Consider the following 24,078-nt stretch of genomic DNA (forward strand, 5'->3'; position numbering starts at 1 on the left):
GCCGTGCGGTGCCGGGAGGGCGGCTGGGCAGGCTGCAGGATGCTGCGCGCGGCCCTGTCCCTGCTCGCGCTGCCCCTGGCGGGGGCGGCCGAAGAGCCCACCCAGAAGCCAGAGTCCCCGGGCGAGCCTCCCCCAGGCTTGGAGCTCTTCCGCTGGCAGTGGCACGAGGTCGAGGCGCCCTACCTGGTGGCCCTGTGGATCCTGGTGGCCAGCCTGGCCAAAATTGGTGAGTGCGTGTGTGCGTGCGCCAGGTCGACGGTCAGCTGCGGACCCGCCCCCAACACCCTCACCTCCTCGGTCCTCAGATTGGGGCTGGCTTCTTGTACGGTGCTGGGACTTAGGTTTGGATTCCACAAATCCGAGCTCTCGCCCAGTTCCTGCGTCGCCTCCTGTGGGTCCCTGGTCCCTGTCTTCTCCCCTGGGAGCTCTGAGGATTTACCTTTCTGAAGGGCTGTCCCTCGCTCTCCCCAACTCCATCTGTAGGCTCCTTTGCCTTCTCCGCTCCCCTGTTCCCCTTGCAGTAGGCCCTCTTCAGTCTGGTCTCTCCCCCACCAATCCCCAGCCTCCCAGAAACCTCTGTCACCGGTGAGGACGTGTGGGGACATTGAGGGGAGGGTGTTCTCCCACGAACACAGGCATCCTGGTTCTGAAAAAGCAGCCTCCCCTGGAGACCACGTCCGAGTGTCCATTCCCTTGGGAAACTACACTGCCACTTTTCCTCCAGCTCTCCCCTGCTGCCCACTTAAAGCTGCTGCCTTCTTGTGCCTGTGTGTGGGGGCCCCCCAGCCCGGTTCAGGTCCACATTCTTCCCACTTCAGGGTATAAGAAACTTCCATGTATGGGGGCCTTCCTGTGTGCTGCCTACCCTAGATGCTTTCATACATCCAACCTCTTCAGTCCTGACAGCATTGAAGGCTGTGCTTCAGACTTCTTTTTCCCTGAATAGAGCTGCTTTTGCTTGCATCTGCTCCTTCCTCCTCCCTTCTGAGCAGCCAGTGGTCCCTCCTCCCACCAGAGACCCTCCTCCTTCTCTCTGTTGTGCAGGCTCTGCTGTGGGGGTGACTAATTATAGCTGAGCGTTGCTACTCTCTCCCCATGGATGCCGGCACAGCCTGTACTCCAATCTCACCAATACAGCCTTCATGGAGGAATCACCCAGAGCCTAGAAATTGCCCCCCTTCTCCACAGGGACACTGCTCGGGGGTAAGGGGGCTGGGCAGGAACAGAACTTTCCACTCTGCTGTGGCAGCCTAAGATTAATAATGGAAAGTAGAACTCAATATGCCTTCGGGGAGCATGGTTCTGTGGGGCTTAGATCACAGGGCTGGGGTTAATGCATAAACAGATGAAGATAAAATGGGGTCCCTGAAGGAGAGAAGTGGAAGACCAAAGTAGTAACAAGTACAGAGAGATCTATGACCACGTTTACCTTAGAGGCCCAGCAGCAATGACAGTAAGAGTGGAAGGAGCCTCAGATTTGGAGCCAGCAATTGGGTTTGCTGAGAAGTCTGTGAGTTGCAGAAGAGTTCCTGTCTTAGGGCTTATAGCAACAACTGTAGTTTTCCCCATAAATCATGGTTCTTTTTCTAGTTTGGATGACATCTTCTATGGAAGTGGGAGAAGAAAGCCTCGTTTTCACAAGCCAAAGAAAATCCTAGAATGAGAGAAAAGGTAGAACATTCAGGAACACCTTCCCCCAGCTTCATTGCTAGACTTTTTCCCTTTTATTAAACAAATATCTACGTAGAACTCACTATGTGCCAGGCACTGTTCTAGGCCCTTTGGGTACAGCTTCCAAAGGGCACTGTCTTGGCATAGGGTCTCACACAGGCTAATTTAGAGGTCTGCTTCCCCAGCACCCCAGGGATCATGTAGAGAGAGATGTGTTCACCTGTGGTCTGAGGACTTAAAGGAGAGCCAAAGAGTTTATTTTAGAGGACAAAAGTAGGAGTGGCAATAGTGTTAGAAACCCTTTTCTTCTCTCCTCCTACAGACAGAACTATTCTATTTAATTAACATTTGGTGTGTGTCTAACATACTATGTGTCTGACATTATGCTAGGCACATTTGCATACTTTATATCATTTTATCCTCACCCTTGATGCTGGGTATTTTTCCTATGTTACAGAAGAAGAAAATAAAGTTGAAGTAAGTTAAATAATTTGCCTGAGATCACACAGAATGTGCTAAGGCTGGAAGAAGACTTGGAGATCTTGTGACTGCTAAAGCCAAAGTTTAAAAAACTACGCAGTCCTGAGTGAGCCCATATAATGAAAGGCACATTGGGCTAGGAAGTCTACACAGCTCCTAGGAGGTATAATATACATTCTGGTCCAGTTAAGGAGTGAGGACATTATAATAGGTAACATTTATTGAGTGCTTACTGTAAATTAGTGTGCTAAGTGCATTTGAGTAGATTGTCTTTCTTTTTTTTTTTTTTGTGACAGAGTCTCACTCTGTCACCCAGGCTGGAGTGCAGTGGCATGATCTCAGCTCATGGCAACCTCTGCCTCCCAGATTCAAGTGATTCTCCTGCCTCAGCCTCCCAAGTAGCTGGGACTACAGGCACCCACCATCACGCCCTGCTAATTTTTGTATTTTTAGTAGAGACAGGGTTTAGCCATGCTGGCCAGGCTGATCCAGAACTCCTGACCTCAAGTGATCTGCCCACCTTGGCCTCCCAAAGTGCTGGGATTACAGGTGTGAGCCACTGCGCCCCACCTGCAGACTGTCTTTTTTAGTGGTCACAATAATCTCATGAGATCATTATTGTTTTTACTCCCATTTCGCTGATGAGAAAACTGAGTCAGAGACGTTAAGTGATTTGCCCTAAGATCACAGAACTAGGCTTTGAATCCAAGCAACTTGTCTCCAAAGGCCCTGATTTTTACAGCTATCTTATATATAAAAAGATACCAGGTAGCATTTGCTGAGGTTCAAATAATGGCTATGGATAAGGATGTCAGAGAAAGGTGAGGTCCCCTGAAGATGAAAGTATAAAGGAAGGGACACTTCTAGAAGGGGAAAAAGCAGTAAAGGCCTAGGTTACCATGGTGTGACAGGAGCACTAAGAAACAGATGACTTTGACTGCAGAAGAGGGTTTGTAGCCCTGGAGATTGGAAATTCTAGAAATCTTACATATTTCTCCTCCCTTGGTCCCAGTCTTAGAAGGTTGGCCAGGTGCAGTGGCTCACGCCTGTAATCCCAGCACTTTGGGAGACCAAGGCGGGTGGATCATGAGGTTAGGAGTTCAAGACCAGCCTGGCCAACATAGTGAAACCCCGTCTCTATTAAGAATACAAAAAAATTATCTGGGCATGGTGGCGCATGCCTGTAGTCCCAGCTACTTGGGAGGCTGAGGCAAGAGAATCACTTGAACCCAGGAGGTGAAGGTTGCAGTGAGCTGAAATCGCCCTACTGCACTCCAGCTTGGGCAACAGAGTGAGACTTCGTCTCAAAAACAAAAACAAAACAAAACAAAAAAAACCTGGGAGGTCATAGGCCTGTTTGTGGGAGGATATTCCATAAACTGATCTATCCTGTACTCTTTTTGCATTGCAGTATTTCACCTGTCTCGGAAAGTAACATCTCTGGTCCCTGAGAGCTGCCTGCTGATTTTGCTGGGCCTGGTGCTAGGGGGCATTGTTTTGGCTGTGGCCAAGAAAGCTGAGTACCAGCTGGAGCCAGGCACCTTCTTCCTCTTCCTGCTGCCTCCTATTGTGTTGGACTCAGGCTATTTCATGCCTAGCAGACTGTTCTTTGACAACTTGGGTGCCATCCTCACCTATGCCGTGGTAGGCACACTCTGGAATGCCTTCACAACAGGCGCTGCCCTCTGGGGCTTGCAGCAGGCTGGACTTGTAGGTGAGTGACCCTAAGACCTGGGCTTTGCCGGACCCATCACCCCTCTCCCTTCTCCTCAAGCTCTGGAGGTCCATGCTGGTGTGAGCCATGCCCTGATAACTCCATCCTAGGTCCCTCCCTCTGGAGTGCAAGGCAGTGCTCCCGATGGGGTTCAGGCCTCATCTAGGTCTCTGCCAGTCTGGGCTTCTGCAGCATAACAGCTGAGCAGGAGCCTGGCTCCCAGCTGTGTGTGGGCTGCCAAGGCTGGGGAGCCTGCGTTACCACTCTGTTGCCTCCTGCCCTCTGTTACCACATTGCCACTTGCCAGCCCTGCTCCCCTGAGGCACAGCTGCACATCATTTCTGCAAGGGCCTTCTGTCCTGGCTCTCCCCAGTCCAGGTCAGGGTGGTTTTCTGTTTTTATTATTATTATTATTTTCTTAACTATATGTTGTCTAGAATAAATTCATTATTTTAAAACATTTATTTTTTAAGTAAATATAATAGGTATTTAAAAAATAAATAACTATTATAAATCCATCAAATGCTGGCACTACACTGGGTTTTCTCTCCTTACCTATCCCACTGACTCTTCATAGCAAACCTTTTGTGTAGTTTGTCACATTTAATGGATGAGGAAATAGAGCCCCTTACATTTGTTTGCTATCAGGTCCAAGGTTAGCAGAAGAGGTCTGTTTTTTGTTGTTGTTGTTGTTTCTTGTTTTTTTGAGATGGAGTCTCACTCTTGTCCAGGCTGGAGTGCAATGGCATGATCTTGGTTTACTGCAACCTCCACCTCCTGGGTTCAAGCAGTTCTCCTGCCTTAGCCTCCTGAGTAGCTGGAATTACAAGCATGTGCCACCACACCCGGCTAATTTTTGTATTTTTAGTAGAGATGGGGTTTCACCATGTTGGCCAGGCTAGTCTTGAACTCGTGAGCTCAGGTGATCTGCCCGCCTTGACCTCTCAAAGTGCTACGATTACAGGCGTGAGCCACCGCACCTGGCATCAGGTCTGTTTTACTGAGGCTCTTTGCCTTTAGGTTGCCCTCTCTTGCTATCTTCTTTATTTCCTAACGCAAGAAATTCATTCAACCCTCAAGGTTGATGATTCACACTTTTTCCAAGGTATTACAAGAAAACGTTTACAATTGCTACCTGGGACTCTAACCTGGTTTCCCTATTGAGGTAGTGAACTATTTGGGGCAGGAAGGGAAGGGAGGACATCAGATCATAATAACAGTAATAGATAATATCTTTTGGGTGCTTAGTATATGTTAGGCATTGGCTAACTAAGGAAATTTTATTAGTTTCAATTGTAGACTAGTAAGTCTCAATTGGAGACTCATGGAGAAACTGGGGCTCATAGAAATTATATGACATATTCAAGTCCCATCTGTGGTGCTTTTCTTACTATATTCAGTCCTCCACCCCTGCTGAGAATTGTGTCACATCCCTTTGGCTAGGAACCACAGGTATGGGAGAAAGCACTCTTTTGTTATTCTCCCTAACAAAAATAGTTGGCAGCCAATTTCCATTTGCTGGTAGTCATTATTACTGTTGCTACAGTGTTTTCTCCCTATTTTATTATTTATTTTTTTTTGAGACTGAGTCTCACTCTGTCACCTGGGCTGGAGTGCAGTGGCACGATCTCGGCTCACTGCAGCCTCCGCTTCCCTGGTTCAAGTGATTCTCCTGCCTCAGCCTCCCAGGTATCTGGGATTACAGGCATGCACCACTGCACCTGGCTACTTTTTATATTTTTAGTAGAGACAGGGTTTCACCATGTTGGCCAGGCTGGTCTTGAACTCCTGACCTCAGGTGATCCAGCCGGCCTCGGCCTCCCAAAATGCTGGGATTATAGTCGTGAGTCACTGTGCCTGGCCTTTTTCCCTATTCTAAATGGCTGGGTTGAGTTTTGAAACAATCTTGTGAGGCAGGCAGATGAGGAGGCATGGCTTAAGGTAAGCCATATGACAGTGACAGAACCAGCATCATACAGTTGGTAAGTGGCAAAGCCAGGCCTTAGGCATAGGTAGTCTTTTGATCTGCAGGCTGATGCTGTCTTTGCCAGCCCAAGTCCTCTTTGGGCTTCCTTGTTGTATCAGCAGGGGTGGAGCTTGGGCTTGTCCCAGGGCGTGCTGCAGGAGACTGGGTCGTCTTCAATGACTGGCCTGTTCTACATGTGTCCCTTAATAGCCCCTAGGGTGCAGGCTGGCTTACTGGACTTTCTGCTGTTTGGGAGCCTCATCTCGGCGGTGGACCCCGTGGCCGTGCTAGCTGTCTTTGAGGAGGTGCACGTCAATGAGACTCTCTTTATCATCGTCTTTGGCGAGTCCCTGCTCAACGATGCAGTCACCGTGGTGAGCGTGCTCAGCTGACTGCCATTCCCTGACCCCAGGCTGCATGCTCTGACCAGCTAGGGGTCTGTGCAGACTCAGACCCTTCCCGTGGGTCCCCTGGGGGCAGAAATATGCTGTCTGCTTTCACTGTCTCCCAGCAGTCCCAGTTGCTGCCTTCCCACCTCACTGCTGACTCTCCTCTTCTCGCTCAGGTGCTGTACAAGGTCTGCAACTCCTTTGTGGAGATGGGCTCTGCCAACGTGCAGGCCACTGACTACCTGAAGGGAGTCGGTCAGTATTTCCCTGCTCCCAGCTGGCACTGGAGGTCTGCCTCCCCTGGGTTGCTGAGGCCCTCCCACCCCACATCAGGACAGAGGAGGCTATTCGGGTTGCCTCATCTCCTCCACTCCTCTATAGATAAATGGGGTCTGGGAGGGGCTTGCCAGGGATCCTGGCTCTGGGTTTTGAGCTCCTGGAAGTGCGGTGGGCATCATCTCTCACTCCCTGCCAGGCAGCAGTCTTGTCAGCCCAGGTAGGGTCCAGGCCAGGGGTCATGCTGACAACCCACTCCTCCCCCAGCCTCCCTGTTTGTGGTCAGTCTGGGCGGGGCAGCCGTGGGCTTAGTCTTTGCCTTCCTCCTGGCCCTGACCACACGCTTCACCAAGCGGGTCCGCATCATCGAGCCGCTGCTGGTCTTCCTCCTCGCCTACGCAGCCTACCTCACTGCTGAAATGGCCTCGCTCTCCGCCATTCTTGCGTGAGTTCTGGGGGCCTTGCAGGCAGATAGCTGGGAGGGGGCACTGGAGATGGTTGCCCCTCATAGGGACACAGGCAGGAACTTCAGGAGTCCATAGGTTTCCCTGAGCCCTTGTGGTAGTGGGAGCCTCAAACTCTCCTGGGGAGTCAGTAAACCTCAGGCAATATTTCAGGAGCTGCCTCCAGAACTGTCCTCAGCACCCTCAAACTCTCTGGGTATAGGCTGGGCTGGAAATAGACTTCAAGGCCTGGGGCCGCCAGCTCTGGAGGCCATAGCACTTCAGAAGGTGCATCAGAGAGCCCGCTAGTCAGAGCACATTCCTCCCACCTTCCCTTCCAGGAGACACTGAGTGGGAAGCCTGGAGATCTGGACGATTAGCCCAGCACTACCACTCAGTCTTCAGGCCTCCCTGGGCTTCAGCTTTGAGAGTCTGACATCCTGTGATGGGCAATGCCCCCTCCTGCAGTATGCTCAAACCCCAGAGGCTAAGCACCCTGGAACCCTTCCCCACTTGCCCTGTCTCTCCATCCTCTCCCAGGGTAACCATGTGTGGCCTGGGCTGTAAGAAGTATGTGGAGGCCAACATCTCCCATAAGTCACGCACAACTGTCAAATATACAATGAAGACTCTAGCCAGCTGTGCTGAGACCGTCATCTTCATGCTGCTTGGCATCTCAGCTGTGGACTCTTCTAAGTGGGCCTGGGATTCTGGGCTGGTGCTTGGAACCCTCATCTTCATCCTGTTCTTCCGAGCCCTCGGTATTGCTGGCACCTTCTGCTTTCCCACTCTCCTTCCTGTCCCGCCCCTCCCCGCAGCTCATCTCCCCATCTGGGTCCACATCCTTGTCAATTCCTAAGCCTCCTCTTGTTGCTCACTTGTCCCAGTCCCTGTTAGACTTCAGCCCAGATACGTGGTGCCATCCACTCCTGCGTCCTCCACTCCCAACGCTTTGCTCCCACTGGCCTCCCTCCCGCTGTAGGCGTAGTCCTGCAGACCTGGGTGCTGAATCAGTTCCGGCTAGTCCCTCTGGACAAGATTGACCAAGTGGTGATGTCCTATGGGGGCCTGCGGGGGGCTGTGGCCTTTGCTCTCGTCATCCTACTGGATAGGACCAAGGTCCCTGCCAAGGACTACTTTGTAGCCACCACTATTGTAGTGGTCTTCTTCACAGTCATCGTGCAGGTGGGAGTGCCCACAAGGCTGGGTAGGGAGAGGGTTGGGCAGGCCCTGGGGGAGTCTTGAAGCCTATGGGACAGGGGCTTCTCTTCCCACTGGGAGATGGAGGGCCCTGACTTCCCAGACCTTGAGTGCAGTGGGGTGGGGGTACTGAAGCTGAAGCCTCATTATGGGGAGAGAAAGGCAGCAGGGAAATGAATAGGAATAGGGCAGGGCTCACCTCCTGCCTGTCCATAGGGCTTGACCATCAAGCCACTGGTCAAATGGCTGAAGGTGAAGAGGAGTGAGCATCACAAACCCACCCTGAACCAGGAGCTGCATGAGCACGTGGGTACCAGAACCCCAGCCCTCGCCTGTGCCTCTCGACCTTCTCCTATTTTGGGCAGAGTCCTGATCCAGTCCCCCTACCCACCCCCCTTCTAGACTTTTGACCACATTCTGGCTGCAGTGGAGGACGTTGTGGGGCACCATGGCTACCACTACTGGAGGGACAGGTGAGGGAGCTGCCCCGAGGCTCCTTCAGCAGCAGCAGCCCCACCAGCCAGGGAAGCACGGGGGATGTGCCACACTTCTGAGAAGGGACAGAGCCAGGTTCAGGCTGGGTGACCTCTGCCTGAAACCCCTCAGTGGCATCCCAGTGCTCTCAGGTTAAGACAAGGCTCCCCAGCGTGGCCTGCTTGGCCCTGCATGGTTTGGCAACTGCCAGACTCCAGCCTCGTCGTGCTCTGCTCTGTTTTTAACTGTCTGCCTGCTAATTCCATGGACCCTGCCTTACAGCCTCAGGACCCACCATGTTCCCCCAGCCTGGCCACTGGGACCTTCTCTCTACTAGAACACTCCTTCACCTCCCTCTCACTTACTCAACTTCGATTCATCCTTCACAACTCATCATAGGCTTCAATTGTTTAGGGAGGCCTTCCCTGGCCTCCCTGGCTAGGACATACCTGTGTCATATTCTCTAATTATCCTTTGTAGTTCTTGTCATGGTTGCAATTTTACAGTAATTTGTAATAATTTCAATTACTGTCAGGCTTTCCCATGACACTGTAAATTCCATGAGGGCGGGACTAGCCTTGAGATTCTCTCTGGCTGAGGCCCATATCTAAAAAGCCAGGCCAGTGCTGACAGTGTCCTTGCCCCGTCTGAGGAAGGGCCACCTGGCCAGGCCTTGGGAATGGGACTCAGGGCCGGGCCTGGCATCCTCTGTAGGTGGGAGCAGTTTGACAAGAAATACCTGAGTCAGCTACTGATGCGACGGTCAGCTTACCGCATCCGGGACCAGATCTGGGATGTGTACTACAGGCTCAACATCCGGGATGCCATCAGCTTTGTGGACCAGGTGGGCCAGCAGCTACCAGGTGGGCCCGTGGTGGGTAGGCAGATGGGCAGCAGAGCAGGACAGAAAGGGGTGGTAAGCAGGCTGGCCCTGAGCAGGGAGTTGGGAACTCCCAGCTGGCTCCATGGTCTGGTGAAGTGGCAGTGGCAGGAAGCAGCTGGGTCTGGTGCTGACATTCAGAGTCTGGCAGGCAGTCCAGAGAGGTGGGAAATAACTGGACTCTGGAGTCAGCAGATGTGGCTCAACCATTATCACTTCCAAGCTTGTGATCTTGGGTAAGTCACACTCTCTGAGCCTATTTCCTTAGCTGTAAGAAAGCAGGCATAAGAGGCTGGGCACGGTGGCTCATGCCTGTAATCCCAGCACTGTGGGAACCTGAGGTGGGTAGATCACTTGAGGTCAGGAGTTTGAGACCAGCCTGGCCAACATTGTGAAATCCTGTCTCTACTAAAAATGCAAAAACTAGCCAGGCGTGGTGTTGCATGCCTGTAATTCCAACTACTCGGGAGACTGAGGCAGGAGAATCGCTTAAATCTGGGAAGCAGGCTGGGTGCGGTGGCTCACACCTGTAATCCCAGCACTTTGGGAGACCAAGGCGGGTGGATCATGAGGTCAGGAGTTCGAGACCAGCCTGGCCAACATAGTGAAACCCCGTCTCTACTAAAAATACAAAAACTAGCCAGGCATGGTGCTGGGCACCTGCAGACCCAGCTACTTGGGAAGCTGCGGCAGGAGAATTGCTTGAACCCTGGTGGAGTTTGCAGTGAGAATGCAGTGAGCTGAGATTATACCACTGCACTCTAGCCTATGTGACAGAGCGAGACTCCGTCTCAAAAAAAAAAAAAAAAAAAAAAAAAATCCGGGAAGCAGAGGTTGCAATGAGCCGGGATTGTGCTACTGCACTCCAGCCTGGGTGACAGAGTGACTCTGTCTCAAAAAATAATAATAGGCCGGGTGCGGTGGCTCACGCCTGTAATCCCAGCACTTTGGGAGGCCGAGGCGGGTGGATCACGAGGTCAGGAGATCGAGACCATCCTGGCTAACACAGTGAAACCCCATCTCTACTAAAAATACAAAAAATTAGTCGGGCGTGGTGGCGGGCACCTGTAGTCCCAGCTACTTGTGCGGCTGAGGCAGGAGAATGGCATGAACCCGGGAGGCAGAGGTTGCAGTGAGCCGAGATTGTACCACTACACTCCAGCCTGGGTGACAGAGCAAGACTCTGTCTCAAAAATAATAATAATAATAATAAATAATAATAATAAGATAGAAAGCAGGCATAAGAGTACCTATGTTATAGATTTTGTGAATTCGATATGCAAAGTGCCTAGCACAGTACCTGGCATGTCAAAAGAGTAAACTAAGTGTTCATTATTATTATTTTCTTTATTATCCCTGACTCCTGGGCAACCCTCCATCTGATTGGCGGCTGAACTTGGTCTTGATGCCTGCAGGGAGGCCACGTCTTGTCTTCCACAGGTCTCACTCTGCCTTCTATGCCCAGCCGCAATTCTGTGGCAGAGACTTCTGTCACCAACCTGCTGTGAGTCTTTGAGCCCCATCCCCTTCCTCATATTCCTCTCCATTGTGCCCTTTCTCTGAATCCCTTCTGGGGGAGATTTGTCAGCATCTTTGCATCTGCCCTTCTCCTGGCCTGTGCCTCCTGCCCCCTCCCCAGCACATGTGTCCCCTGCTTCCGGCAGGAGGGAGAGTGGCAGTGGAGCATGTCTGGATCTGCAGGTGATTGACACGGTACGCAGCGGCCGGGATCGTGAGGATGCTGTGATGCATCATCTGCTCTGCGGAGGCCTCTACAAGCCGCGCCGTAGGGTGAGAGCAGGCAGCATCGGGATTTTGAGGGGGTGGAGGTGGTCTGAGGAGAGCTTAAGAGGCAGTTGGTGCCAGCTTGTTGGAGAGCTGCAGATGCCCAGCTAAAGAGTGTGGGTTTCAGCCGGGTGCAATGGCTCACGCCTGTAATCTCAGCACTTTGGGAGGCCAAGGTGAGTGGATCACTTAAGGTCAAGAGTTCGAGACCAGCCTGGCCAACATGGTAAAAGTGAAACCCCATCTCTACTAAAAATACAAAAATTAGCTGGGTGCGGTGACACGTGCCTGTCATCCCAGCTACTCAGGAGGCTGAAGCAGGAAAATCACTTGAACCCGGGAGGCAGAAGTTGCAATGAGCTGAAGTCTCACCACTGCACTCCAGCCTGGGCGACAGAGCAAGATTCCATCTCAAAAAAAAAAAAAAAAAAAAAGAGTGTGGGTTTTATCTCATCAGTAATAAGAAACCTCTGCTTTATTTTTATTTTTTGGAGAAAGGGTTGACGTAATACAAGCACTGTTTAAGGATACCTTCTCTGGTAGCAGAGTGCAGATCAAATTGGAGGGGGTGAGTTGAGAAGCTGGGAGAGCCAGTTGGGAAGCTGGAGTGAAATATTGTGGATTAGGGCTGGGCGGTGGGAAGGGAAAGGGGCACATAGGCCTAGGTGATTGGCTCTGATGGTGAGAGGAGGAGGAGGAGACAGAGTACTGGGGCCCTTGAGGGTTACTGGAGAATGATGGGGTCACAGACAGAAGCAAGAGCACTGAGGAAGCCTCCTAGACCAGCTTAGCCTATGGAAGGTAGGCATCTGTTTTAAATAATGGGAGTTAGTCCAATGCAGATCATGAAGCTTTACAGCTGGAAAGGCCCAGCTCATCCAGGAGAGAATCTGTTGCAACCCCACAAGAGGGCAGCAAGCCATTATCTTGCACCTTTCTAAAATGGGAAGCCGGCTGTCACCAGTTCTGGCAGTTTCAACAATCAAAGCTCTTACTACTGTTGAAACAGAATTGGCCTCCTTTAACTTGCACCCACTGGTCCTGATTTGACTCTTTGCAGCTCTGCAGAATAAATCTTCTAAAATTTCAAGACAGTTCCCTTTCACACAGGCTGTCTTGCCCTCAGGCCAGCATCTCTTACCTCCTGGTATGTCTTCTCTGGACTTAAAAAAACAAGACCCAGAATGGAAGTTGCTATTCTAGCTGTGGCTGGCCAGGGAAGGACCTAGAAGCTCTCTCACCATTCTAGTTCTAGAACTTGCTATTTCTCTTCCCAGAGCCCAAGATCCCTCCAGCCTTGGCTCACCACTCTGGGGCCCCACATTGTCCTTAGAAGCTGCTAAACTCCCAGGTCTTCCTCAGTTAATGGCTGGCAGACCCTGACTCACCTCAGCCTATGGGGATTTTAAAAAACATTTCTTATTCAAAATTCCAGTAGAGTGAATAAAATAACTCATATTGATCTATCAACTAGCTCTGAAAAATCAGTGCATGATTAATTCTATTACATTCTGCAGCCCTACCACATCCCGCCCACACTTTATCTTAAAACAAACTCCAGACATCATATCACATCATCTCAGAATATTTCAGTATGTCTCTCTAGGTGGCAAGAACTCTTACATCCAGTCAGTATTCAATAAGTATCTTTTTTCCAGCTGGATGTTCAAATCAGGGTCTAAATAAGTCCACACTTAGCATTTGAGAAATATGTCTCTTTGTTTTAAAAAATCTATAATAGTTCTTTTTCCCCTCTCTATCTCCCTTGCTATTTATTTATTGAAGAAGCTGGATACTTTGTCTTGGAGAATTGCACATTTTCTAGATTTTGCTGACTGTGTTCCAGTGGTGTTGTTTAACATGTTCCTCCGTTCCCTATATTTCCTGGTTGTTAAATCTAGAGGCCTGATCAGATTCAGGGACATTCAATAGGTATGCTATATATTTTCTGTGGTGTCACATCAGGAAATACACAATGATTTGGTGTGTGGGGTGTGTGTGTGTGTGTATGTGGTGTTTGTGTGTAAGATTGGTCAATGGGTTCAGTCCAATCAGTTCATGTGTAGTCTGTTTTTCAAAAATCTGGAATAAGTTTGTGTGTATCCTGTTAAATGTCATCTTACTTGCTTTAGTCCATCATCCCATTGTTTGGTTCCTATGTCTGCCACCAAATGTCTCCTTCTTAGATTCATATCATCTGAAAATTTGTAAAGACTGTTAACTTTGTATTCATCCAAATCCACATAAACATGTTGAACAGGATAGAGCTGAGGACAGAGCCCTGTGGCATGCTACTAAAGACTTTCCTCCAGACTGACATGGATCAAGCATTTTTGGGGTATGGTAACTCAACTAGTTCTGAATCCACTTAGTATGATAACACAATCCACAATTTCTCATCTTCATCGAAATACCATTAGAGAGAGACAGAGATATCTAGTATGCAGTTAGAAGGATTACAGTTTAATAGAGAGATAAGGGCTGGAGAGAGATTTGGAAGCTCCATATCAGGTTTTGTCACCTGGCTACCATAGAATCCCCTGGGGAACTTCCTGGCTTCACCTGGAGATTCTGATTCTGTAGTTTGGAGTGGGACTAAGAATCTGTGTTCTTACTAGGTTCCCCAGGTGATTCAAATGCAGCTGGTCTGATGACTGATGTTGGGGGACCACAGATCTGTATCACTGGGATATCTGGGGCGGAGAGAATGGATAAGTTTTCTGGGGAGAGTGTTTCGTGGGGCGGGAGGAGAGCTAAGGATAACACTGAGGAGTGCACATGCAGGAAAAGGAAAGAGAGCCAAAGACAAGGAACTCTTGGAGAAGCAGTGGCAGGTGGTGCCTCAGGCCTGGGGCAGAAAGAGGGCTAGATGCTGTGCAGAGGCCTGGCCAGCACCTAGGCAGAGCCCACAGCACTGGTGACCAGCAAGAAGGCAGCACTGTGGAGTTGTGGACCCTGGAGTTGCATTTCTGGTATTTAAGGAAGTAGTGGGTAGGAGAGAAAGTGTCAGAATCAAATTATAAAAGTGTAGCAGCAAAATGGAGACAATGGTGTTCAGGGGAAGACATTCTTTAAGGAGGCAAGGGCAGGAGCTTCAAAACAGAGGGGAGGGAACCAAGTGGTGAAGGAAGGAGTGAAGATACAGGAGAGTGGATAAATAGGAGGCAGCAGGAACTGCTGGAGGCAGGAAGGAGGGAACTGAGCAATGTGGAGGCCGGGGCTGGGCAGCAATGAGCCTTGTGAAGGAGATGGACCCCTTCTCCCCAGGAGAGAGGGTGCCTCCTGGTGCAGAGTTAGAGGAGGAGGACAGATGGGAGACTTGAAGGGGGCTCTTAGAACTGGTTCAGGGAAGCAGAAAATATGAGATAAAGGGACCAGACTTGGGATATGAGGCAAGATAAGATGATTTGGCAGGCACTGGGCAGTATTTCAGGGGATTACCAGTAGATGATGAAAAGGTCCTAAGCAGGGAGGGTAGAGGCAGAGGCAGTCTAGATGAGTGTGTAGTGGACTTGGTGTTGATAAGGGTTAAAAAGAGCATGGCCAGGCACCGTGGCTCATGCCTGTAATCCCAGGACTTTGGGAGGCCAAGGCAGGCGGATCACCTGAGGTCAGGAGTTTGAGACTAGCCTGGCAACATGGTGAAATCCTATCTCTACTAAAAATACAAAAATTAGCCGGGCGTGGTGGTGGGAACCTATAATCCCAGCTACTTGGGAGGCTGAGGCAGGAGAATTGCTTGAACCCCAGAGGCAGAGGCTGCAGTGAGCAGAGATCATGCCATTGCACTCCAGCCTGGGTGACAAGAGCAAAACTCTGTCTCAAAAAAAAAAAAAAAAAAAGATGATGGGGGTGATCCTGAATTATTGGGACTGAGAAGGTCCAGGGTGTCAGGGGAAATAGTTATGAAAGTTCAAAGTGCAGCCCAGAATATCATGGTGGTGGATGTAGAAATGGCTAGATGGGAGATTCCAGCTGGAGAAAGGATCCTGTGGTGTAACTAGAAGGGGGCAGGTAGGCTGGATGTGTGGGAGAAGCTCAGATAAATGGAGGTACAAAGAAGAAAATGTCCCCTATGTTGTCACAGTAGCGGAACAAGACAGAGGGTCACCTTCAAACCAGAGAGAATCGGGAAAGGTTGGCAAGGGATGGGGAAGGCCAGGTTTGGGGGAATAAGTTCTGGGATAAAGGGAAGCTTTTCCCAGGGAACTGAGAACACAGTGTCTCTGGCTGGGTTCCTGTTGTATTTTTTGTTTTGTTTTTCAATCCATTGTTAATTCTGGAAAAGCTGGGCTGGCAGGGCCCGTGGTGAATATGTTGGGGCTGTGGCCTGGGGTTCCTGTGGGAGGCCAAGGCATCCGTCCTCATAGCCAGGCGGGGCTGTCATTGCCAGTACAAAGCCAGCTGCAGTCGCCACTTCATCTCAGAGGATGCGCAGGAGCGGCAGGACAAGGAGATCTTCCAGCAGAACATGAAGCGGCGGCTGGAGTCCTTTAAGTCCACCAAGCACAACATCTGCTTCACCAAAAGCAAGCCGCGACCCCGCAAGAATGGCCGCAGGAAGGCACGTCTTCCCTCAGGGACTCCTCTTCGGAGCTGGAGGCTGACAGCATGCAGATTTGAGCCCCCAAGTATTAGGATCCAGCTTAGGGGGACCCCCAGTTGGACAGTCCTCAGGGACTTGATGACTACAGCAGTTTGAGTTCCCTTTTAGATGTTCCTGGAGCCCCAGAAGTAAGGTGAGACCTTCAGAGGGAGAGCAGCCTCTTGGCCATGTGGTCACCTGCTGGGAGGCAGCAGGGCCTCCTACCAAAGATGAAAAAGGCAGGAGAAAAGGAGATTCCTTTGAGGGGCAGCTCCATGAGCTCCTAAGTCAGCCCAGGCTGATGCATCCAGATTTCTTGCTGGGGCATGGGTCACTCTTGCCTGGTTGGCCAAGGGATGGTAGAACCACTGGGACTGACACAAATTCCCTCCCCTGCTGGGTTAGGAAAACTTGTCCTGTTGACCCCACCAGATGACAGGGTTGGGGTGGGAAGTTGGGGCCAGAGGCTCAAGTTTTCTTTCTTGGTCCTCAGAAGGATGGAGTGGCAAATGCTGAGGCTACAAATGGGAAACCTCGAGACCTGGGCTTTCAGGACACAGGCAAGCAGGGAGCAGTGTGGGATTGAGGATGGGAGGGAGGAGGGAAAGGGCTGGGGCTCGCCAGCCAGAATCCTGGATGACCCGCTGTAGGGTGCATTAAGCACTGTGAACTGGGGCTCTTCCTCCAGGGACTTGATTTCCAAGTTGGAAATGTTCAAAGCAGTAATTAGACAATATGTGACAGGAGTCATCTGATTGCTAACTATGGGTTATAGGCCCCGAGGACTTGGAAAAGGTGTCATGGAGAAGGGGGAGCTTGGTCTGAGCCTTGGAGGATGGGTGGACCCTGGGGCCCAGGGTCCTGTCTGCAAAGCCAATTTTGTTTTGTTTTTTGAGATAGAGTCTCACTCTGATGCCCAGGCTGGAGTGCAGTGGTGCCATCTTGGCTCACTGCAACCTCTGCCTCCCAGGTTCAAGAGATTCTCTTGCCTCAGCCTCCCAAGTAGCTAGGATTACATGTGCACGCCACCACACCTGGCTAATTTTTTTTTGTATTTTTGGTAGAGACAGGGTTTCACGTTGCTGGCCTGACTGGTCTTGAACGCCTGACCTCAGGTGATCCGCCCGCCTCAGCCTCCCAAAGTGTTGGGATTACAGGCGTGAGCCACCGCACCTGGCTGCAAAGCCAGTTTTGTATGAGCTGAATGTTGATGGGCCTTCCAGCAATCCAAGTGCTCATGTTTCCAGTGGATCGTGGGATTTGGGGCTGAAAGAAGAGGATGGGGGAGCTGGAAAGTGTAGTCCTCATGGCTTCCTCTGAGGACTTAGCTTCCTCTGGTCACCTCCTTGGGCTCTGCAATGTCAACTTCTCTCCCTCCCAAGTCCCCACCTCTTAGGCCAGTGCTTGAAACAGCCAGAGGAGAAAGCAGGTGTCTCTACCAACATGTGTTCTGCCTAGGGAGAGAGCGAGCTGGCTTGGGACTGTGCAGTCCCAACAGGCAGCTGCCAACCCAGGCCACCTGACTCTGCTCTTGTCACTGTCCAGCTGCTGTGATATTAACCGTGGAGTCTGAGGAGGAGGACGAGGAAAGCGACAGTTCAGAGACAGAGAAGGAGGACGATGAGGGGATCATCTTTGTGGCTCGGGCCACCAGTGAGGTTCTCCAAGAGGGCAAGGTCTCAGGTAATGGCTTCCTCCCTGCCCACCTCCCTTCTGGAACAAGCTGGTTTCCTTTCTCTTCACTCATGGCCTCTACTCCAGACAACTCCCTTTTCCTATTCACTAGTTTATTCCTATTCACTAGTTTTCCTATTTCCTAGAATAGTTTTCCTCTTCACTAGTTTATTCATGCCAGCATTTGCAGAGCATCTTCTTCATACCAGATGCCCAACATAGGTGATATTCAACTCTCACAACAACCAAGATGGGGAAACTGAGCTCAGAGAGATTAAGAGACTTGTGACTTGTCCAACATCACACAGTAGAACCAGAATTTGAAGCTGACTCATCTGACTCCCAAGCCCACAGCCTTTCTTTTTTAAATTTATTTATTTTATTTGAGACAGAGTTTGCTCTTGTCATCCAGGCTGGAGTGCAGTGGTGCAATCTCCGCTCACTGCAACCTCCAGCTCCCAGGTTCAAGCAATTCTCCTGCCTCAGGCTCCCGAGTAGCTGGGATTACAGACATGCACCCCCAAGCCTGGCTAATTTTCATATTTTTAGTGGAGATGGGGTTTCACCATATTGGCCAGGCTGGTCTTGAACTCCTGACCTCAGGTGATCCACCTGCCTTGGCCTCCCAAAGTTCTGGGATTACAGGTGTCAGCCACCATGCCTGGCCTTTTCTTTTCCTTTTTTTTTTTTTTAATGCCATTTTTGCATTGCTATAATCTTTTGTTGTTGTTGTTTTTTTTTTTTGAGACAGGATCTCACTCTGTCACCCAGGCTGGATCATGGATTGCACAATGGCATGATCATGGCTCACTGCAGCCTTGATCTCCAGGGCTCAAGTGATCCTCCCACCTCAGCTTCCTGAGTAGCTGGGACTAGCACACCCAGCTCTTTTTTTTTTTTTTTTTTTTTGAGATCCGTTTTCGCTCTTGTTGCCCAGGCTGGAGTGCAATGGCGTGATCTCGGCTCACGGCAACCTCCGCCTCCTGGGTTCAAGTGATTCTCCTGCTTTGGCCTCTCAAGTAGCTGGGATTACAGGCATGTGCCACCATGCCCAGCTAATGTACTTTTAGTAGAGATGGGTTTTCTCCATGTTGATCAGGCTGGTTTTGAACTCCTGACCTCAGGTGACTCGCCTGCCTTGGCCTCCCAAAGTGCTGGGATTATAGGCATAAGCCACCATGCTTGGCACCCAGTTGATTTTTTAAGATGTTTTGTAGAGATGAGGTTTCACTGTGTTGCCCAGGCTGGTCTCAAACTCCTGGCAATCTTCCCTCCTTGGCCTCCCAAAATGCTGGGATTACAGGTATGAGCCACCATGCCCACTCATATCCTTTCAAGGCCATGCTGCTTCCCTTTATAGTCTAGTGAGGAACAGGAGGTGGTGAGCAAACCATGGGCTCTGTTGAGACCCATGCCCTCAAGTAGAGCCCCAGGTGAAGGTGGCAGCCTGATCTGGGAGAGGAACCTAAATTCGTCAAAATGGAGTTATTGTGGACAAAAATACAGTATATAAGCATGTTTATGTACGTATAGAGACCTAATTCACTCATAATGTTAGTATCACTGATGGTTGGCACCCTCAAGTGTCTTTAAAATTTATTATAGAAAATTTCAAAATATACAATCTTAGAACTATAAAATAAACTCCCATCTATCCGTTACCCAGCTTCAACAATTACCTACTCATAGCCAATCTTATTTCACCTAAGCCTCACCTATGCTCCTCCCTCAACTATTCCTTTGATGCAAGTCTCAAATATCGTATCACTTTATCAATAAATACTTCAGTACGTATCTCTAAAAGATAAGGATTCTTTTTTTTTTTTTTCTTTTGAGACGGTCTCTCTCTGTCACCCAGGCTGGAGTGCAGTGGTGCGATCATAGCTCACTGCAGCCTTGAATGCCCCGGCTTAAGCAGTCCTTTTGCCTCGGCCTCCCGAGGAGCTGGGACTACAGGCACACACCATCATGCTCAGCTATGTTTTTTTTTTTCTTTTTCTGGTAGCGATGAGGTCTTGTTATGTTGCCCAGGCTAGTCTTAAACTCCTGAGCTCAAGTATCTTTACTTCTCAGACTCCTAAAGTGATGAGATGAAAGACGTGAACTACCATACCTAGCCAGATAAGGATTTTTTTTTTTTTTTTTTTTTTTGAGTTAGGATCTCTCTTTGACACCAGGCGAGAGTGCAGTGGCTAGATCATGACTCACTGCATCCTCAACCTCCTGGGCTCAAGCCACTCCACCTGGCCTCAGATAAGGATTCTTGATGTGTGCCTATAGTCAACTGAGCCCAGGAGGCTGAGGCTGCAGTGAGCTATGATCACGCCACTACACTCCATCCTGGGCAACAGAACAAGACTCTGTCTCTTGGGGGACAAAAAAAAGAAAGGATTATTTTAAAAATATATAACCACAATGCTTTTACCATATCTAAAATCTGTCATCAAATATCATTGTTCGAATTTCCCTGGTTGTCTATATATATATATATACACACACAGTAGGCTTGTTCAATGTCCCTTTTAACCTATAGCAGTGATTCTCAAGGGGGATGGTGGTGGAGTGATTTTGCTCCCCCAGGGGACATTTGGCAACGCCCAGAGACATTTTTGGTTGTCACAACTGGGGAGGATGGCCTTGGATTGAGGGGTAGAGGCGAGGGATGCTGCTAAACATCCTACAATGCACAGGATAACCCCCCACAGCAAAGGAGTAGCTGTCCCAAAATGTCAAGTATCAAGTTTGATGAACCTGATCCATAGGTTCCCCCAACCCCCTCCTTTTTTTTCTTCACAATGTATTTACTGAAGAAACCTGCTTATTTGTCCTACAGTCTTTCTCTGTCTGGATTTTGTTGATTGCATCCCCAAAGTGTCATTTAATATGTTTCTCTGTCCTTTAAATTTCCTTTAAACCAGTAAATCCACAGGCAGAGGCTCACACCTATAATCTCAGCACTTTGGGAGGCCAAGGTGTGCTGATCACCTGAGGTCAGGAGTTCGAGACCAGCCTGGCCAACATGGTGAAAACCTGTTTCTATTAAAAATAAAAATAAATAAAAATAAATAAAAATAAATAAAAATAATAAAATAATTAGCCAGGCATAGTGGCAGGTGCCTGTAATCCCAGCTACTCTGGAGGCTGAGGCGGGAGAATAGCTTGAACCTTGGAGGTGGAGACTGTAGTGAGCTGAGATCGTGCCACTACACTCTAGCTTAGGTGACAGAGCAAGACTCCATCTCAAACAAACAAAAAAACTTCGCCTCATGAATTATTTGGTTACTTTGAGGTACAGTTCACCCAGTAAATGCTTGATTCTTTCATTTGTCAGTTTTCAGACCAAAGAGTTCATTCCCTAGCAGCCTCTAAAGGTGAATACCAAAAGTTTTTTTGTTTTACACTTTTTGTTGTTGTTATTACATTTTAATATGCCAGATCTTTCAAGAGATACCATTTTACTTTTAATCATACCATCAATACATTTCACACATGTATTCAAGCAAGAAGCTTACTGGGCTGCTCAGGACTTTATCAATGAACAGATACAGGCTGTGCTTTACTTTGGAGAGCTGGGGTGGTTGGTGGCCACAGGGATTCTTTCCAGGTTTCTTCCTGCAGAACCTCAGGCTTCCTGTAATTCAGCCCCACCCCTGCAGTTCTGGGATTCTTAACTCAAGTCCCCTATACCTCGTCATCCCCTTTGCGGCAAAGCTCTGGCCTCCTGTTAGGTTTGCATGAGCTCACACTCCTGGGCTTTGTCCTAGCAAAGGGCTGTGGTGGGTACTCAGGCAGGACGCCTAGCAGAAAAACCTTTGGCCTGCAGCCTCCAGGTGTTTCTTTCCCTCCCTGGTCGCTGGCATTTCTCCCTCGCTGGTTGGCTGGGATGGGGCTTGGCAGGAGGCTGTTTCAGAGACCGGTGCTACAGTAGGGTGAGGGGACTGGAGATGGGGCTTCCTTCATGCCTGGCTCCTGCTTTCGCTATCTTCTTCTTATTTTTTATTTTCATTTATTTATTTATTTTTTAATTTTTTTTTTTTAGATGGAGTCTTGCTCTGTTGCCCAGGCTGGAGTGCAGTGGCGCAATCTCGGCTCACTGCAACCTCTACCTCCTGGGTTCACGCCATTCTCCTGCCTCAGCCTCCCAAGTAGCTGGGACTACAGGCGCTTGCCACCGTGCTTGGCTAATTTTTTATATTTTTAGTAGAGATGGGGTTTCGCTGTGTTAGCCATGATGGTCTCGATCTCCTGACCTTGTGATCCACTCGCCTCGGCCTCCCAAAGTGCTGGGATTACAGGTGTGAGCCACCACACCTGGCCATTTATTTATTTTTTAGATAGAGTCTCACTCTTTTACCCAGGCTGGAGTGCAGTGGCGAGATTGTAGCTCACTGCAACCTCTGCCTCCTGGGTTCAAGCGATTCTCTTGCCTCAGCCTCCCGAGTATCTGGGATTACAGGCATGCGCCACTATGCCCGGCTAATTTTTGTATTTTTATTAGAGATGGGTTTTCATCATGTTGGCCAGGCTGGTCACTAACTCCTGAGCTCAGGTGATCCACCACTTTGGCCTTCCGAAGTGTTGGGATTACAGGCGTGAGCCATGGCGCTCGGCCAACTTTCCTTATTTTCATTTGTTCGATGAAAATAATGTTTGATTTCTTGAGCAACTACTGTGTGGCCGGCCTGTGCTAGGTGTTGCGGACACAGTGGAGAGTAAAACAGGCTGTGGTACTTCCCCTCAGCAAGACATTCATCAGATAATTGCACAAATGGACGGCAGATGGAAACTGTGGCATGAATTTATGAGAATGTGCTTATACTTGAGGTTTCCACTGTATTGGTAATGAGTTCATGCGTACTCTCTGTCCTCAGGAAACCTTGAGGTGTGCCCAAGCCCACGAATCATTCCCCCCTCCCCAACCTGTGCAGAGAAGGAGCTCCCCTGGAAGAGTGGGCAGGGGGACCTGGCAGTGTACGTGTCCTCGGAAACCACCAAGATTGTGCCTGTGGACATGCAGACCGGTTGGAACCAGAGCATCTCATCCCTGGAGAGCCTAGCATCCCCTCCCTGTAACCAGGCCCCAATTCTGACCTGCCTGCCTCCCCATCCACGGGGCGCTGAGGAGCCCCAGGCCCCTCTCCACCTGCCTTCTGATCCACGCCCTAGCTTTGCCTTCCCCCCAAGCCTGGCCAAGGCTGGCCGCTCCCGCAGTGAGAGCAGCGCCGACTTCCCCCAGCAGCAAGAGCTGCAGCCCCTCATGGGCCACAAGGACCACACCCATCTCAGCCCAGGCACCACTACCTCCCACTGGTGCATCCAGTTCAACAGAGGCAGCCGGCTGTAGCCCAGGGTCTCAGGGAGGAGCAGAAGGTGGAATCCCTGCAGGAAATGCTCCCTGGGCAACGGGTAGAGCCCTTGCAACTTGACATGGGGCCAGAGGGGCCTGGCTTGAAGTAGTAATTGGGCTTCCTTGGGGCTGTTCAGAGGGGTCACCTGAGCTGGTCTTCACAGGGGCCTTTCTCACCACCTCCCTGCTCCTAACCCCTGCCACTTTCTGTTTCAGTAAGGCCTCTACTGTGGCTCAGGACCCAGTCCAGGCCTTCTACGGGCTAGGCCCAGAGACTTGGGTTGCTGCTTTCCCTTCCCTAGTGGGTTTTTCCAGGGACTCTATAGGCAGCTGCTCCTGCTCCCAAAGCAAGGGCATCATTCCTATTCTTCAGTGGATGCCAGCCTTCCCTGCCCCCACTCCCTCCCCAGCACTGGGTCAGTGGTGTCCTGGCAGTGAGGCTCCGTGAGAGGAACCGGGGTGGGAGGTGGGGCAGGCCTCACCCTCGGGCTTTGCTGCCCTGTTGGGTCAGCTACCCATAGTCCATTTTTTAAGGGCAGTGGGAACTTCTGTCTCCACATCCTGCTTTAGTCCCTTCCCTTTGCTGCCAGGTATTGGGGTAATAGTTCCTCCTTTTCCAAGACCAAGGCCAGGAGGCTGGGTCAGGCTTCAGTTCAGGCCTGTTGCTTAACTGGGGTCACCCTGGGATCTGCTGCTCTGGTCTAAGTCTGGACCTTTCTGATCCTTGGGTCTGGGTTTTTTGAGGAGGGGACATAGTGGCCTCTGGGCTGCAATGTCACTACCTGAACATTCCCCAAACAGAGAAGGAACCCAGCATCTCAGGGCCACTGCTCCACTGCTCTGGGGGCTGGGATGCCTGGCTAAGCAGGGGCTGACAGCAGGTGACTTTCCAAGGGTCAGCACCTGCCTTGTGTTTTGTACCTTGAACCTAAGATACATTAAACATCTCTCAGATGGATGGGTGTCTTGTGTCCATGTGTCAGAGCATTCTTAGGGTGGGGGGCAACAACAGGGGCATCTGGTGAAGGAGGTGAGAACCCAACTGCCTGCCCCAGGGATTGAGAATGGAGGGGAATCCTAAGCAGGACTGTTCATCCTTCTGGTCCCATCATGTGTTCCCCAATACTTTCCCAATATTGTCCCCTTAGCAGGGGTCCTGCCATGGTAGTCGAGGGGATCACTGTTTTGGCATGG

General features: G+C 50.2%; 1 protein-coding gene across 18 annotated transcripts; it reads left to right on the plus strand.

Annotated features, from left to right (window-relative positions):
• Positions 1-3: 3 nt before the first annotated feature.
• Positions 4-23,842, plus strand: SLC9A5 (solute carrier family 9 member A5). Of its 18 annotated transcripts, none has more exons than XR_012428982.1 (17): positions 4-226; positions 3,563-3,865; positions 6,042-6,205; positions 6,397-6,475; positions 6,764-6,941; positions 7,480-7,700; positions 7,922-8,124; positions 8,356-8,445; positions 8,542-8,612; positions 9,328-9,457; positions 10,909-10,997; positions 11,158-11,284; positions 13,539-13,616; positions 15,672-15,842; positions 16,357-16,423; positions 17,409-17,546; positions 22,409-23,842. XR_012428982.1 is itself a non-coding variant. In XM_005592244.5 (16 exons), exons 1-16 carry the CDS (start codon positions 40-42, stop codon positions 22,879-22,881), a joined length of 2,691 nt encoding a protein of 896 aa, XP_005592301.2. In that variant the 5' UTR covers positions 4-39; the 3' UTR covers positions 22,882-23,842. The 18 variants fall into 18 exon arrangements, 6 of the variants coding, with proteins under 6 accessions (XP_005592301.2, XP_065392923.1, XP_045238247.1 ...); XR_012428983.1 differs by having other exon boundaries at positions 16,360-16,423; positions 22,409-22,579; XR_012428980.1 differs by lacking the exon at positions 13,539-13,616 and having other exon boundaries at positions 15,653-16,017.
• The last annotated feature ends 236 nt before the right edge of the window (positions 23,843-24,078 follow it).

The sequence above is a fragment of the Macaca fascicularis genome, chromosome 20 (genome assembly GCF_037993035.2).
Source record: "Macaca fascicularis isolate 582-1 chromosome 20, T2T-MFA8v1.1".
In the NCBI taxonomy this organism is placed as follows: Eukaryota; Metazoa; Chordata; class Mammalia; order Primates; family Cercopithecidae; genus Macaca; species Macaca fascicularis.

Bases quoted from the DNA above. Each gene is read 5' to 3' on its own strand.
- SLC9A5 (XM_005592244.5), top strand. From the start codon at position 40: ATGCTGCGCGCGGCCCTGTCCCTGCTCGCGCTGCCCCTGGCGGGGGCG. The intron at 8,125-8,355 runs GTGGGAGTGCCC...GCCTGTCCATAG, and splicing joins TCTTCACAGTCATCGTGCAG to GGCTTGACCATCAAGCCACT. The intron at 11,285-15,671 runs GTGAGAGCAGGC...TGTCATTGCCAG, and splicing joins TCTACAAGCCGCGCCGTAGG to TACAAAGCCAGCTGCAGTCG.